At 34.6% G+C, this 18,614-nt stretch overlaps 2 protein-coding genes across 2 annotated transcripts; both read right to left on the bottom strand.

Annotated features, from left to right (window-relative positions):
* Positions 1-1,178: 1,178 nt before the first annotated feature.
* Positions 1,179-3,554, bottom strand: LOC132561549 (tenascin-like). Its single transcript, XM_060226249.1, has one exon. It carries the CDS (start codon positions 3,552-3,554, stop codon positions 1,179-1,181), a length of 2,376 nt encoding a protein of 791 aa, XP_060082232.1.
* A 13,919-nt stretch (positions 3,555-17,473) lies between these two features.
* LOC132561548 (carbohydrate sulfotransferase 11-like) lies at positions 17,474-18,319 on the bottom strand. Its single transcript, XM_060226248.1, has one exon. It carries the CDS (start codon positions 18,203-18,205, stop codon positions 17,474-17,476), a length of 732 nt encoding a protein of 243 aa, XP_060082231.1. The 5' UTR covers positions 18,206-18,319.
* Between the last annotated feature and the right edge of the window lie 295 nt (positions 18,320-18,614).

Below are 18,614 nucleotides of genomic sequence, written 5' to 3'. Positions count from 1 at the left end.
AGCAAAGAAAAAACCTGTCAATATAATTTTAATCTAAACTGAAACATTTGCAAAATATGAACAGACGAAAAGTTTACAAGGATACTCCTGATAGTACAAGGATAATAAGACCATGTGTCATGGATGAGCAAGCGTCTTCTGCTTCACCCGCTATGGCAATCTTGGCCAATCCATGCAAGTAATACCACATTCCCAAATGAGAACGAAGTAAACAACAACGGAACGCCCAGACATACTTAGGAGCATCAGACACGTCTAACTTTACATCGCACAAGGAAATGGAATAATCCCAAATAATTGGTTATATATATCTCGGGATGGATGTCCTTTACGAGAGTATCTAAAGGTGCAAGTCACTCCAATATCTCACTTTTTGACGACAATGTTGTTTACTGACGAATCTTTTAAAATGATATTAATTCTGATTTGCAGAGATATTTGCATGCAAACGCCTACCTGAATTGTCATCATGATGTTTATCAGCGATATGTATTCTATGGTTAGTAGACAGATGTCCGTGTATATTAGATTTATATCTACATACTAAATGTTGTATTAAAGACATGGCTACAATAGAATATCATTTTATAACTGTACATGTCTGATGGACTATCTCTTGTGTCTATTAATAGTATCATTATACTTTACAGTTCCTATATCTATTAATTCAGTTGTGAGCTCCGTGTTGTCACTTTTAAATGTGTTATTTATTATCATTGTTAACTATTTGTATTGTCAACATTTCTCGTCCCTTTTGAAATGTGTCGCTATTACACCCTCCCTGTATATCAAGTTGCAGGAAAATGTGGGTTTTTTTCCATTTTTATACATTTAAAGTACAAGAATGGAATTATATACAAAACAATTAAAATCTATGGACTCGACCAATGGTAAAAGTTAAAGTGATTTCTACACCTGTTAATTAATGGTTCCTAACACAATGTAAATGTAATATATAGATGGAAAAATCCGTGATCATATCATAGCTCTTATTACAGTTCATTGTGTAAGAATTTGTACTTTTTAATTATGTATCAAGATGATTAAAAGTCTGTCTTTAGTTCAAAACGTCATGGACTTTGAATACAAACAATATCCGGACCGGAATTAAAACACCGAGCAAATATTATAGACAATAATTATACCTGATTGACAGGTGATGCAGGCTACCATAATTATCATTGTACCCCAGGGTGATTATCCATACAATCCTCACAACGACTATCCACAAAACCACAACCCCCACAACGACCATCAACACAATCACAACCCCTACAACGACCATCAACACAATCACAATCCCCACAACGACCATCAACACAATCACAATCCTCACAACGACCATCAACACAATCACAATCCTCACAACGACCATTAACACAATCACAATCCTCACAACGACCATCAACACAATCACAATCCTCACAACGACCATCAACACAATCACAATCCTCACAACGACCATCAACACAATCACAATCCTCACAACGACCATTAACACAATCACAATCCTCACAACGACCATCAACACAATCACAATCCTCACAACGACCATCAACACAATCACAATCCTCACAACGACCATCAACACAATCACAATCCTCACAATGACCATCAACACAATCACAATCCTCACAACGACCATTAACACAATCACAATCCTCACAACGACCATCAACACAATCATGATCCCCACAACAACCATTAACACAATCACGATCCCCACAACGACCATTAACACAATCACAATCCTCACAACAACCATTAACACAATCACAATCCTCACAACAACCATTAACACAATCACAATCCTCACAACAACCATTAACACAATCACAATCCTCACAACAACCATTAACACAATCACAATCCTCACAACGACCATTAACACAATCACAACCCCCACAACGACCATCAACACAATCACAATCCTCACAACGACCATCAACACAATCACAATCCTCACAACGACCATCAACACAATCACAATCCTCACAACGACCATCAACACAATCACAATCCTCACAACGACCATCAACACAATCACAATCCTCACAACGACCATCAACACAATCACAATCCTCACAACGACCATCAACACAATCACAATCCTCACAACAACCATCAACACAATCACAATCCTCACAACGACCATTAACACAATCACAACCCTCACAACGACCATCAACACAATCACAATCCTCACAACGACCATCAACACAATCACAATCCTCACAACGACCATTAACACAATCATGATCCCCACAACGACCATTAACACAATCATGATCCCCACAACGACCATTAACACAATCATGATCCCCACAACGACCATTAACACAATCATGATTCCCACAACGACCATTAACACAATCACAATCCTCACAACAACCATTAACACAATCATGATCCCCACAACGACCATCAACACAATCACAATCCTCACAACGACCATTAACACAATCACAACCCTCACAACGACCATCAACACAATCACAATCCTCACAACGACCATCAACACAATCACAATCCTCACAACGACCATCAACACAATCATGATCCCCACAACGACCATCAACACAATCACAATCCTCACAACGACCATTAACACAATCATGATCCCCACAACGACCATTAACACAATCATGATCCCCACAACGACCATTAACACAATCATGATCCCCACAACGACCATTAACACAATCATGATCCCCACAACGACCATTAACACAATCACAATCCTCACAACAACCATTAACACAATCATGATCCCCACAACGACCATTAACACAATCACAATCCTCAAAACGACCATCAACACAATCACAATCCTCACAACGACCATTAACACAATCATGATCCCCACAACGACCATCAACACAATCACAATCCTCACAACGACCATTAACACAATCATGATCCCCACAACGACCATCAACACAATCACAATCCTCACAACGACCATCAACACAATCACAATCCTCACAACGACCATCAACACAATCACAATCCTCACAACGACCATTAACACAATCAAAATCCTCACAACGACCATTAACACAATCATGATCCCCACAACGACCATTAACACAATCATGATCCCCACAACGACCATTAACACAATCATGATCTCCACAACAACCATTAACACAATCACAATCCTCACAACAACCATTAACACAATCACAATCCTCACAACAACCATTAACACAATCATGATCCCCACAACGACCATTAACACAATCATGATCCCCACAATTACAATCCCCACAACAACCATTAACACAATCATGATCCCCACAACGACCATTAACACAATCATGATCCCCACAATTACAATCTCCACAACGACCATTAACACAATCATGATCCTTACAATTACTATCCACACAATCATGATCCCCACAATTACTATCCACACAATCATGATCCCCACAATTACTATCCACACAATCATGATCCCCACAATTACTATCCACACAATCAGTATTCCCCTGATGATTTTCCTCGTATAAATGTATATAAACAATACATACACATTCACTATCACACATTAATTTCTACGTTATCCCAGATTTAAAGTCCCTATATCTATAATCTACACAATATCATTACAATCTGTATTCACACTATCGCTATATCCGGATATCACAACATTCATAACCATTATCCGCACTGAATATCACCATAATGACCATGCTTACGATATCCTCACAGTAAACTTCCTCACAGTTACTAAAAAATACCATTACTATCATGATAATCACTGTCCCCACTACTTTCATGATAATCACTGTCCCCACTACTTTCATGATAATCACTGTCCCCACTACTTTCATGATAATCACTGTCCCCACTACTTTCATGATAATCACTGTCCCCACTACTTTCATGATAATCACTGTCCCCACTACTTTCATGATAATCACTGTCCCCACTACTTTCATGATAATCACTGTCCCCACTACTTTCATGATAATCACTGTCCCCACTACTTTCATGATAATCACTGTCCCCACTACTTTCATGATAATCACTGTCCCCACTACTTTCATGATAATCACTGTCCCCACTACTTTCATGATAATCACTGTCCCCACTACTTTCATGATAATCACTGTCCCCACAATCAGTTTCCAAACACGCAATATCCGTACAACAAATATTCCCACAATGTCAATGTATTTAAAACGGCTCTCTCTCTCATTACTTGGGTATATATCCTATTGCCATATATATCTATCATGGGTTCTTTGATGTGTCTATACAAGTCATATCAAACTTTACTGGTGACTTAATTAAAAGAAAATCGATGTTAACAACATATCTTATTATAACTTGTTTCTTTGAAGACGCGCAATGAGAAACATACAAGAAAGCTATTCAAAATAATAACTCATAGCTGAAAGACATTAAAGACCTGACAAAACTTTGATGTTATATTTTGTGTGCATTCTCATTTTACGCACCATGTTCTTTGAATAACCAGACAATATAGATGTATTTGGGTATCTGTCACAGTGATGATTGTCTCAAGCCATGATCTGATATGAAATAAGAAATTACATCTAAGCTTCAAATCTCTTAATCTAGCCACAGGTAGTTACCGCCTAAGTTTAGATTCTTTTGAAAAATAGATTTCTGTTGAAAATACAAAAAAAAGCATCGACATTCTGAAAAAAATCAATTTGAAATAATGACAACAAAGATCTTAAATATGGGTTATGAAAAAAAAGACGAATGCGTGAACAAACATGATAAACAATATACCAATGTGTCAACTCCGAGTCAAAAAATACCACAGCATCAACACAGACAAAGTCTACCACAGCGTCAACACACACAGACAAAGTCTACCACAGCATCAACACAGACAAAGTCTACCACAGCGTCAACACAGACAAAGTCTACCACAGCATCAACACAGACAAATTCTACCACAGCGTCAAATCTACGACAGGATATAAAAGAACATCCACTAACATAGACAAAATATATCACAATGACAACACCCGTAGACAAAATACACCACAGCGGCAACTCACATAGACAAAATACACCACAGCGGCAACTCACATAGACAAAATATACCACAGCGCCACCTCACATAGACAAAATATACCACAGCGACACCTCACATAGACAAAATACACCACAGCGGCAACTCACATAGACAAAATACACCACAGCGGCAACTCACATAGACAAAATATACCACAGCGTCAACTCACATAGACAAAATATACCACAGCGTCAACTCACATAGACAAAATATACCACAGCGCCACCTCACATAGACAAAATATACCACAGCGCCACCTCACATAGACAAAATATACCACAGCGCCACCTCACATAGACAAAATATACCACAGCGGCAACTCACATAGACGAAATATACCACAGCGTCAACTCACATAGACAAAATATACCACAGCGCCACCTCACATAGACAAAATATATCACAGTGTCAAAACATATAGAGAAATTATACAACATTGTCAACACACAAAGACAAAATATACCACAGCGTCCACTCACTCACATTTACAAAATATATCACATTGTCAACACACATAGACAAAATTTACCATGTCGTCATCTCACTTCGGCAAAATATACTACATCGTCAACTCAATTAGACAAAATGCACCACAGCGTCAACTCACATAGACAAAATATACCACAGCCTCCACTCACTCACATTTACAAAATATATCACATTGTCAACACACATAGACAAAATTTACCACGTCGTCATCTCACTTCGGCAAAATATACCACATCGTCAACTCCATTAGACAAAATGCACCACAGCGTCAACTCATATAGACAAAATATACCACATCGTCAACTCAATTAGACAAAATATAAAACAACATCAATACACAGACACAATGCATTACAGCGTCAACTTAAACAGACAAGATATATCTCAACGTGATATAACCGATATTCAGACAAGCTATCATCTCTAGATTTGCTGGAGGTGTCTATCGATCTATCTCAGCCCAATAAAAATCACAAAAGATGATAAGTTCACATATACATATATACATATATATACAAACTGGGTCGAAGGCAAACCCACTTTGCTTACAGCTGTAGTTTTGTCTGTTAATTTGCTGCAAACAACAACAACAACGAAGACGACAACGACAATAACAACAACAACAAAAGACAATATAAAAAATCCCCGAAATTACATGGTTCTTTTAGAACTAAAGAAAATTATTCTCATAGGTAGATAAAATTTGTGTACTCAAGAAAAAATATAATTGAACTTTGGAAATGCTGACCAAGGTCGGAATAGAGTAATACACCACGGCAATAACGGAGAGCGATATTCTTCATTAAAGTCTTAAAACAGCAGAAAGAAATACTATATTGACAACGGGACGCTAGTAGAATGAATGTTTAAGTAGAACAATTATCGGAATATTTAAACCTGATTTCTTCTGTTTTCTGCCAATAGCGAGATTTGGTGTATGAGGACTCTCCAGGACACACCTGTGCCGAGTACGGTTCATATCTATTCATTAACCTAGTCCTTACTGACAGTAACAAAACTTGTACCAAATTACACCACAAAATCAAAGGAGTTGTGAATCGCCCCTTATTGCAATTTCATGGGCACATCGCTTTTGCACTGAAATGACATCAATACTTTACACATCTAGTTCATGTTCAAATGACAATAATTAAATGGTTTGTAAACTGATAAAACATTTTCTTTGAAAAGAAAGTAATACGACAATCGAAATAAGTCCTCAGCTTCATTTGAAAACGAACACCAACGATGGCATGATGTGATAGAAGGCTGTATGTTTAATTGGTGCAGACGTATTTCATTTCACCCGTTAGATTTGTGCGGTGTATAGCGCTTATGCGTTTCGTTTGTTCTCGGTCCAATAAAAATGTAGCATTCCGTATCTTTTACAAACCACAGCATTCCGTGCATTCATTGCATGCACAGCCAAAACACAAACGGTATGAATCAAACTATCATTAAGCATTGACATCTTTTCTAAATTTGAAGCAAAAATTTAAAACAAAGTTATCTGAAGTACTTGTCGTACCATATCTATCATCAAATGACTAGACAGTCTCGTCTCCTGTGGAAACACCTTTTATGATAGTAATGACTACTTGTTTTACAGTTGTATATCTCTATATACCTCCATACAGCTAACTAGTGCCCCAAAACAGTTTCATGATACCATGAGGTGGTCTTTTTGGCACAGAGATATCGGCCATACAAGGATACCACGAGGCGCTGACAGTCACTGCGTCCACATGTTATAACGGACAGTCGATAGAATGGGCATGTTGAATATCAACACATGTACAATACAATGAAAACAAGAAACATATATAAACACTGCTTTTATTTATTTTTTTTTTTTTTCATTTCTAATCTCAAATTGTTTTGTAGTAGTTTGAAATCGTCAAAACACAGTAAGAAAGTTCTACCTTGAGAAGAAACGAAAATTCATATATATGTCTCTTACATGGCTAGTCATTCTCACTATTATCACGGTATGCTTCCTAAAGGGTTCAATGTCATTATCGACAGTTACTGGTATGAGTTAGAACTCTGACTGGGGTTGACCTAAGAGGAGCAAATTTTATCTTACAATAATATGGTTGAATAACAACTGTAATTATTCTTATGTGTTGTATATGTATTTCCAAATGTGATTTCTGCATCCTCATGGGATGAAGAAGAGGGAAGAGCAGTGAAGATAGCAAATTAAAGAGAGAAAAATCACAAGAAAGAACAAAAACAACAATCAATAAAAAAAATCACATCAACATCAGTAGATATCTGTCATGTTTAATAAACGAGAAATCAAGTCACGAGCTTCCTTTTAAACCAATGAAGCAATAATTTATTCATTAATTGTATAAAACCCGTCTAAAATACAGCAGAATTTCAGAAAACACTACTAAAAATCTACTATAGTGAACCTCTTTCGAAAGAAGCTGATGCGATAATTTCCAATGTTTCAAAAACAGCTTATTGTCCCCTGCGCAGTAAAATTTGATACATGTATTTGAAGGCACACTCTCCACTCTGTATAAACAAACCTACTCCCCGACAGTTGTCGACAGGCGCTAGTCAGAATCACTTTGTAACTATATATCTTCATTACAACGGCTACTGGACATTGCTCAGGTTGCAAAGAGTATTATCTTCAACCTGTCTCGGTGGTAAATTAAAAATCTCTGTGATCTAACGTGTTTTGGTGTACACAATGTACCATTGAACTGAAATGCGACATATTAATACAATTTGATACATATTTATATCTCACTAGGGAACAATACACTTTTGTTTATTATATACTTATGTAGATCCATGCATATCACTGAGTTCTTGTCTGACCTTTTTACCCTCCCCAGCCATATGGCTTGGTGAACATTCCACAGGATGAAAGACCTCTGATATTGATCCCAGCAGGGACTCCGGGAGTTGACTGACCCTGTAGTACTACGCTACACCACCAGCTCCTGAATTCCATGAATGAACCTTTTAGGCCCATAGGGTCATCACAATGCGTGCCTGCTCCGTGAACCTTACAGGAGATTGACTTAGACAAAAGGCGGGAAAAAACAAACAGCTTCTGTTTACATCGATTAAAAAAAGTTATGTCTCAATGAATCAATGTTTAAAAGAGATATTTGAGTGTTTTGTAACCTCTGTAGCACGCAGCCATTTCGGGATTCACGCTTGTCATCATCAGATGAATTAAATTAAAGGTTTATAGAATATTTTACACGGTTATAAAGGATAACGACACTTTTATACACCGGAATACATACTTTAGTAATTCATTTAGAACTAAACATCTTAGTAACATCAGAATGACGCGAACTAATATTCCAAAAAACATAGAATCATTAGAACAAAATTGAGTGTATCGTTTCAACATAGCCTATATAAGCAACAAAAGAAAGCGGCAATCCAGTTACATAATATATATTTCAAAGTCATATGTCATCTAGTTTTCTATTATTTATCAATCGACTGATATCGATATAAGATCATTAATAAATCTGATACACAACTGTTACTACATCTGTATAACCTGGTCCGCCAGTTATATCTGTATATACATCTGTATAACCTGGTCCGCCAGTTATATCTGTATATACATCTGTATAACCTGGTCCGCCAGTTATATCTGTATAACTATACGTACATCTGTATAACCTGGTCCGCCAGTTATATCTGTATAACTGTATATACATCTGTATAACCTGGTCCGCCAGTTATATCTGTATATACATCTGTATAACCTGGTCCGCCAGTTATATCTGTATAACTATACGTACATCTGTATAACCTGGTCCGCCAGTTATATCTGTATAACTGTATATACATCTGTATAACCTGGTCCGCCAGTTATATCTGTATATACATCTGTATAACCTGGTCCGCCAGTTATATCTGTATAACTGTATATGCATCTGCATAACCTTGTTCACTAGTTATTTCTGTATATACATTTATAACCTGGTTCACCAGTTTTATCTGCATATATATCTGTATAACCTGGTTCGCCAGTTATACCTGTATGTACCTCTATATAACCTGGTTCACCAGTCATATTTGTATATATATGTGTATAATCTGGTTCACCAGTTATATCTGTATAACTATACGTACATCTGTATCACCTGGTTCACCAGTTATATCTGTATAACTGTATATACATCTGTATAACTTGGTTCACCAGTTTTATCCGTGTTACTGTATCTGTATAACGAGATTCACTACTTAAGTAATTATAACTGATTAACAACAGTAGTTCCATTTGAAAACAGACATTTAACTTCTACATAAGTATGAAATAATTTACTATTTACGTCCCTACAATCAGATTAAGTGGGGGGTATATTTATAGCCAATTTGTTCAATGACATATCTTGCTAGGCTTAAATCTTCATTAACGAGACTAATTACAAGTTTATCATCAATAAAACTAATTATATTAATGTTATACATAAGAATGATTACATTGTTATTATCAACAACTAATTACAATTATACAACAAGGACTAGGAACATTAACAGTACCAGGACTAACACCATTTTTTCATAGCTTGGTCAAATAACATTTACATCACTAAGACTAACACCATTTTTTCATAGCTTGGTCAAATAACATTTACATCACTAAGACTAACACCATTTTTTCATAGCTTGGTCAAATAACATTTACATCACTAAGACTAACACCATTTTTTCATAGCTTGGTCAAATAACATTTACATCACTAAGACTAACACCAATTTTTCATAGCTTGGTCAAATAACATTTACATCACTAAGACTAACACCATTTTTTCATAGCTTGGTCAAATAACATTTACATCACTAAGACTAACACCAATTTTTCATAGCTTGGTCAAATAACATTTACATCACTAAGACTAACACCATTTTTTCATAGCTTGGTCAAATAACATTTACATCACTAAGACTAACACCAATTTTTCATAGCTTGGTCAAATAACATTTACATCACTAAGACTAACACCATTTTTTCATAGCTTGGTCAAATAACATTTACATCACTAAGACTAACACCATTTTTTCATAGCTTGGTCAAATAACATTTACATCACTAAGACTAACACCATTTTTTCATAGCTTGGTCAAATAACATTTACATCACTAAGACTAACACCAATTTTTCATAGCTTGGTCTAATAACATTTACAGCACTAAGATTAATCAAATTTACAAACTTATTACTTTGATATCACAAGATTTACTTGTAACATATGTCTAACTGGATTCACATATTTCAATACGGTATGTTATGTTGTCAGTCTTAACATATCACTTGTTTGATTAAATAGAAATCATTTTGTAAGAATCATGTAACTGATGAATGGATATATTCTAGGAAACGAAACTGATTACTTCAGAAACACTTTTATGATGACAATGTTTAATTACATATTAACAATATATCTCATTATATAGGTTAATGCAGACTTTCTTACTGAAGTAACCTTTTGATATCAGGGTGGACCACAAATATTCGATCCTAACTGTGTTATCTTTTAGATATCATCACTTACGTCAGAGATTCTATGTCACGCCCACAGACAAAACAGCTGTCTGTTTTCCTCCGCGTACAATTGATGTAGATTACTGCCCAATAGCTGCACACTGTCTAATGTCTATATAACCGTATATCTACATTTCAATATTGCAAACATTGCTTTGTTTCTTTACTGTTATAGACTTAGATATATAAGAAGATTTTGATAATAATAAAAAAAAGACAAACAAATTTGCAGCTTATCTTCAAAACATCGCCTGTGTGTATTGCAATGTTTATGATATCTAGAGAAAAACCGGATGAACACCAGACAGACAGTACATCATAATATCTTTATCCTTTGAGTGTCACGCTATCCTGTGCTAAGCAGGGTATGCTAGTTATCATGTCTGTTTAGTAAAATTTTGATATAATGATTGAAATTTTTGCAAAGATCGTTCGGAATTTTCCTCTAATGATGTAGTTGTCATGTTCGTAATGATAAGGAACATTTATAATATTTTGGGCATTCTGTATCACCTTCTGTCTTATAAGGTTTATGCACTTATATAACTTTCGTACAATCATTCCGATGAAATAATACTTCGAAAGATTAAAACTCACCGACTTTCTGAACGTTAACTTAAAAAAATGATTTGCACCTAGAAAAAATCACACGTTTGGCGGCAAGTAATTAGGGCAATGCATTTCACATACATTACATGGGAGTGCATCAAGGTTACATGAAAGACGGGCATTAGGTTTAGACAGACAGTATCTGTGTGATATAATTAGCTTTCCGTCTGCTCTCCCGCATTTCCCCTCCAGAAACCACGCAACCAAGAAACATTTGAAGGTTTATCAACGTGTTTGTTGGTTTGAGCGTTTAAAGGGAGATAAATCTCAGTAAACAACTCCGAATTTCCAGTCAGGTTTAAGTCATGTGCTCTTTTATTTTGGAATGAATTTCATGTGAAAGACACACAAGTTATATCTGTATATACATCTGTATAACCTGGTTCACCAGTTCTATCTGTATATACATCTGTATAACCTGGTTCACTAGTTATATCTGTATATACATCTGTATAACCTGGTTCACCAGTTATATCTGTATATACATCTGTATAACCTGGTTCACCAGTTATATCTGTATATGCATCTGTATAACCTGGTTCACCAGTTATATCTGTATATACATCTGTATAACCTGGTTCACCAGTTATATCTGTATATGCATCTGTATAACCTGGTTCACCAGTTATATCTGTATATGCATCTGTATAACCTGATTCACCAGTTTTATCTGTATATGCATCTGTATAACCTGGTTCACTAGTTTTATCTGTATATGCATCTGTATAACCTGGTTCACCAGTTATATCTGTACATACATCTGTATAACCTGGTTCACCAGTTATATCTGTACATACATCTGTATAACCTGGTTCACCAGTTATATCTGTACATACATCTGTATAACCTGGTTCACCAGTTATATCTGTATATTCATCTGTATAATCTGGTTCACCAGTTATATCTATATAACTATATGTACATCTGTATAATATACGGACATCTGTATAACCTGGTTCACCAGTTATATCTGCATATACATCTGTATAACCTGGTTTACCAGTTATATCTGTATATACATCTGTATAACCTGGTTCACCAGTTATATCTGTATATACATCTGTATAACCTGGTTCACCAGTTATATCTGCATATACATTTGTATCACCTGGTTCACCAGTTATATCTGTATATACATCTGTATAACCTGGTTCACCAGTTATATATGTATAAATGTATATATATCTATATAACTTGGTTCACCAGTTATATATGTATAACTGTATATACATCTATATAACTTGGTTCACCAGTTATATATGTATAACTGTATATACATCTATATAACTTGGTTCACCAGTTATAATGTATAACTGTATATACATCTATATAACTTGGTTCACCAGTTATATATGTATAACTGTATATACATCTATATAACTTGGTTCACCAGTTATATATGTATAACTGTATATACATCTATATAACTTGGTTCACCAGTTATATATGTATAACTGTATATACATCTATATAACTTGGTTCACCAGTTATATATGTATAACTGTATATACATCTATATAACTTGGTTCACCAGTTATATATGTATAACTGTATATACATCTATATAACTTGGTTCACCAGTTATATATGTATAACTGTATATACATCTATATAAATTGGTTCACCAGTTATATATGTATAACTATATACATCTATATAACTTGGTTCACCAGTTATATATGTATAACTGTATATACATCTATATAACTTGGTTCACCAGTTATATATGTATAAATGTTATATATCTATACAACTTGGTTCACCAGTTATATATGTATAACTGTATATACATCTATATAACTTGGTTCACCAGTTATATATGTATAACTGTATATACATCTATATAACTTGGTTCACCAGTTATATATGTATAACTGTATATACATCTATATAACTTGGTTCACCAGTTATATATGTATAACTGTATATACTGAAGGTTTATCGACGTGTTTGTTGGTTTGAGCGTTTAAAGACACAAGAAACTGACAACTGAATTCTAAATTTTGCCATAACCTGTATTTCACATTTTAATTCATTCAAACAGTGGCACGGTTCAGAATACACACGTGTGCTTGACGTTCTTCTAAAATTATCAGATATAAGAATATAACGCAATATGTTTAATAAGTTTGATTTTTCTTCCTATCATTTTGGATTTTTCTCAATCTCCTCCGTGGCTTCAAAATTTAGGTCCTTAGCATCAGTGACCTAAAATGACTGAAAAACTGTATGATGCAGTTTGATTCAATGTTTGGCTCTACTGTATCTAACTCTAAATTTGTATTAAAGGGTTTTTGTACAATCTTATAGATACTATAGATGTTTGGTGTAAAAAGTGCCGAAATACACAGACTTTGGTAAGTAGGAAAGCAGAACTTGGTTTAAATGTAGAAGAGGGAGGATTCGTTGTTTCGGATTTTCAGGTTTTCAGAATTCCAGACAACTGATTTATTTTCCATTTCGTTTTCAATGGTCCCATAGTAAATGTCCTTTTTTCATCGTACTTTGCCATCTTCTGTACGGTATAAGCTTGAATTAATATTTGTGTTCACATATCAGTTTTCTGTTATTACTAGGAGTCTTACTAGGCCCATATCATTGTGAAAGGTTTAACTTTTTCGTTTTTTTTTTTTTTTTGTTTGTTGTTTTTTTAGTTACACTAAGGAGTTTGGAGATTAAGGGAAAAAATGGCATTGTACATAACGCAAATGTGTATTATCTAGTGCAATCAGATTGCAGTGCATAATTACTTTCTTGTAAATTAGTGCAATGATGAATCAGTAGTAATTGGTATACACAAACAATATACAGAAGTGACAATTAGCGCAATCATGTTTTAATGCAATACTTCCGCCGCCTAAAGCGCTAGAATAAGATTACTACTAAAACACATCTGCTGTCTACAATGTGACAGCGTCAGTAAATCGAGGAGACAAAATGCTTTCTATTAATCCAATCAGCCAAAACAAGAGGTATAGCTAAACATAATGATCTACCGAATCACACAACTGAAGATGATGTGGACATCGTTGACATCGCTCCGATTTTGATTCCTGTGCGGTGTGTGGTGGAAGGGAGATAATCACAGCAGTGAAAATAAGATTTGAAGTTAGACGATAGGAGTTATCTTTCTTGAGATCAGGACATTTATGTGCTTGAATTATAAAAAAAGTGTCCATTTTGACTGTTAAACAGTTTTACAGCCATAAATTTGATTCCACCCACCCCCGGAAATTTACCTTTGTTGAATGACTATAGAAATCCACGTTCTATTTATTTAAAATAAAAATCCACTGGAGATACATCTGGTAACATAAAACAATGATATTATTCTGATTTAAATGACAACAGATAAATTACATACAATGTATACATTACTTACTTCTGTAAGGTATCTTTTGTCAATATACTCACGACTAAGTCGGTATAGCTTGTAGAAAAAAAATGCAACGAAAAACTTGAAATTGAAGTTTTAATAAAAGGAATGTTTAACTAAAACAATAAACAAACTACTGATCAGTTGAAGAAAACGATGTGAATAAAAACTTAAACGACTCACACTGATCCACAACACGTACTTCCAATTTACCATTAATTTCCAATGGATAATCAGTATTATTTTTATTTTTTTAATTGGTAACAGCTTTTGCTATTCGATACCATTTTCCAGGAGAAATGTTTCAGACAGAAAGATGTTTTTTATTTTGTAAGTTAGTTTTGTTTTACATTTTTAATCACAGTAATAGCTGAATTCCGTAGCTGTCTGTATTTTTGCTGTGAAGTATTCACTTATTTAGCCTGAAAGTGTTACGTATTTCGCTGTCCCAGTTTAAACTTTAGATTTCCTTGTTCATCCATATATCGTCATAAACTCTTTATGGCTACAGTCTTATGTGGTACAGATATGTCGATATAACTCATTATCTTACTAGAACTAATGTCATTTAAAACTCCATTATCATCTGTACTACCGAGCCAATATTCCCAGTCAATTGCTGAAAGATTAGCATTAACAAATCCGCCATTATTCAATTACATGTAAATCAATATTTTTTTCCGATGTAATTTTCTGGAGTGTCTGGTATAAAATAGTGACTGTACAGTGGTCATCACAAGTTGGAGAATGCAAAGCTACATCAGATTATATGTACATGTATTAGTAGAAGACAAACAGTTTACCGTAAACATGCATTTGCAATAGCTGATCTAAAATTGTCCCAAAATGGTAAAACAGAAATTACAGGTCTATAAATGGTGCCAACGATATAAGTGGTGTTACGAAAAGTGATTTGTAGCCAAATGGTTTCATCGCTATTATATTCAAGGTCTGTTAATCTAGTTTCTAGTTTTTTTTTAGTAAATTATTTACGTAAACAATAACGCCCCCCCCCCCCCCCCCCCCACCACCACCAGCAAATTTCTATCGCGTCTAAAAGGAGAATGAAATCCAGGTATAAGCAGGTCATCTATGGAAACATTATCGTCTAAATGACTTTCATAAAACATAAAACATCAAATTCACCAGTAAAATCTTCAATAAAATCTAGCTTATTTCTGATACTTCTTCCGTTTAGATGAAATATTGAAAGCTCGTCAGAACCAGGGCCAGGATTCGATTCAACATTCATACACAGCAATAGCAAAAATATCAGTATAATAAAGAAATGGAAATCCCTAACACAAGAAAAGATAAAGATACTAACTAAATTGATTGATTTCATCAATCTGTGAAAATTTATCATCTTAAAGTGGCATGTATAAAAACATGTATTCAAGATAAGATAACAATTTGAATTGTTATCACACAATACAAACTTCAGAATTATATTCAGAACTATATTGTTTTGTTTAACAAATGCTTGCATACATGCTAAGTATGCTAATAATATGCATGAATTTACAGCGGTTTCAAACAAGGTAAGAAATGAGTCAGACTTATCAATGAAACGCAATTTCTTACTAAAAGCAAGTGACTTACAATAAAATGTACTTATAGCACACCTCCATGTATTAATACAACAACCCGTCATGGAGGGTAAAAGGCATAATATCTATGAAAACGTGTGACAAGGTGGCCATGGGTAACAATATGTTCATAAAGGTATGTCGTCATCTGAAGATACAGAAGGAATGGAAGATAGCAAAGAAGACAAGAATGGGATAAAAGTGATAGGTAAAAGAAGATAAGAGTGCAAATTGATGGTAAGAAGAAGCCCATTTTGAGCTTTCGTGGTTTGGAGGGGGAACCTTTCCACAGAAAGATAAAATACAAGAGAAAAAGAAAATTACGATGATAGAAAAACAATTATAGTTGTCTGTTTTGAACACAAAAATATTGTAGCAACAATATTATTAATGACCAACATGAACAAGGATAGGTAGGATTACCAAGCAGAGCATGCATTTACTTAAACAATACTTCATTGCGGGAAAATTAATTTAACTTGAATAATTGTAAAAATAATGCAAGGCATTGATAAATGATAAAGTAAAATTACAGAAAGAAAAAGAAAGAAAGCTACACGACATCATGACATGTAAAATTGTTTACCGATATACTATAATGCAATTTTGGGCTGCCTAAACATTACATCAAACACATGTATAAACATTATTCACTTCTTACATTGTATAACAGCAAATTGTATAAAAAAAACTTATAAACATGTTTATCACATCAACCTCAATGTAGTGAATCGACATGGAGATAATTAGTACCGAGTTAATGTATCAACTAATAATAATAATGCTAGCAATTATAAAATGACAGTAAAAGTGTTAAAATGTATTCATTTCTGGAATTGAGGTCACATTTAAAACATCAGACAATGAGTAACCAAACAGATCGAAATCAGATCGATAGGACTTCCATAACTTTTTGATATATTCTGCAGGTACTTGTGAATAATATTTGTCTACTGTTTTGACAGTCTCTATAGTACTGTTATGTTTCTTAGACCTTGAAGGAAATCGAACTTCAGTAGGAGCTCCAATATCCCTTAAGATATAATCAGCATCCCTACTGAGAGTTTCAAACTTCCCAATAAAGTCGTACTTTACTAAACAGGGACGACATAACGTTGTATATCTATCCCAGTGATCATTCAGATGTTCTGTCTTTTTATCTGTGATATATTTCACAAATTCCAGGAAAGTGGTATCGTTTCCGTATTTAAGAGACTCTCGGGTTGCATTAATTCTATAACGATTCACAATTTTCTTTCCTTCTACCTGAAATGTATAATCTTTAAAACCCCGACCTGCAAGTTTGTTTCTGTAGGCCGATAACAGTCGTTCTAGTGGGTTCCTTACGACAATGTATTTCTTGTAATTTTCAAGTATACGTTTTTGATCACGCGATGAATATGAACCTAGAAATGACAAATGACGTTGATACTTTCTGTGAACGTTCCCTAAATCCAGCAAACTAGAATTTACTTTTCCTTTCAAAGTTATAAATATCGTCTTCCATTCCGTACAGGAAATTTTGGGAATGTAGCAAAACACCATTTTGTATTTCTTGTCTACTATGAGATAGTTAAGATATTTATGTCCATTTTCTTTTCGATGATGATGTTTACATTCCCGACGGAGATGTTGGACTCTCTCTCTGTTATCGCTTTCAGCGGAGGCGGCATCGGTATTCCCCTGAAATCCATACATAAAAAAATACCTTGAGAGTATGTAGTATTCTTCCCAAATATCATTTCAATTCAGTATCAGTACCATCTTAGATCGCCCCTCCCCCCCCCCCCTCCCACAAAAAAAAAGTGCAATTTTATTGTTGTTTTTAATAGCGTATCGATGACATCCAGTTAAGACTCGCAATATGCAATGGTATTTGATACACAGTTTTAAGAAATATTTGTTAAGTTATTTCAATTAGGACAAAAGTATGTTTTATCAACTTTAAATAAGG

The sequence above is a fragment of the Ylistrum balloti genome, unplaced genomic scaffold, assembly GCF_031769215.1.
Source record: "Ylistrum balloti isolate Yb309-2 unplaced genomic scaffold, AGI_CSIRO_Ybal_v1 Utg371224, whole genome shotgun sequence".
Taxonomy (NCBI): domain Eukaryota; kingdom Metazoa; phylum Mollusca; class Bivalvia; order Pectinida; family Pectinidae; genus Ylistrum; species Ylistrum balloti.
Note: the sequence above shows the minus strand (reverse complement) of the source record. Positions and strands in the feature narration are given on the sequence as shown.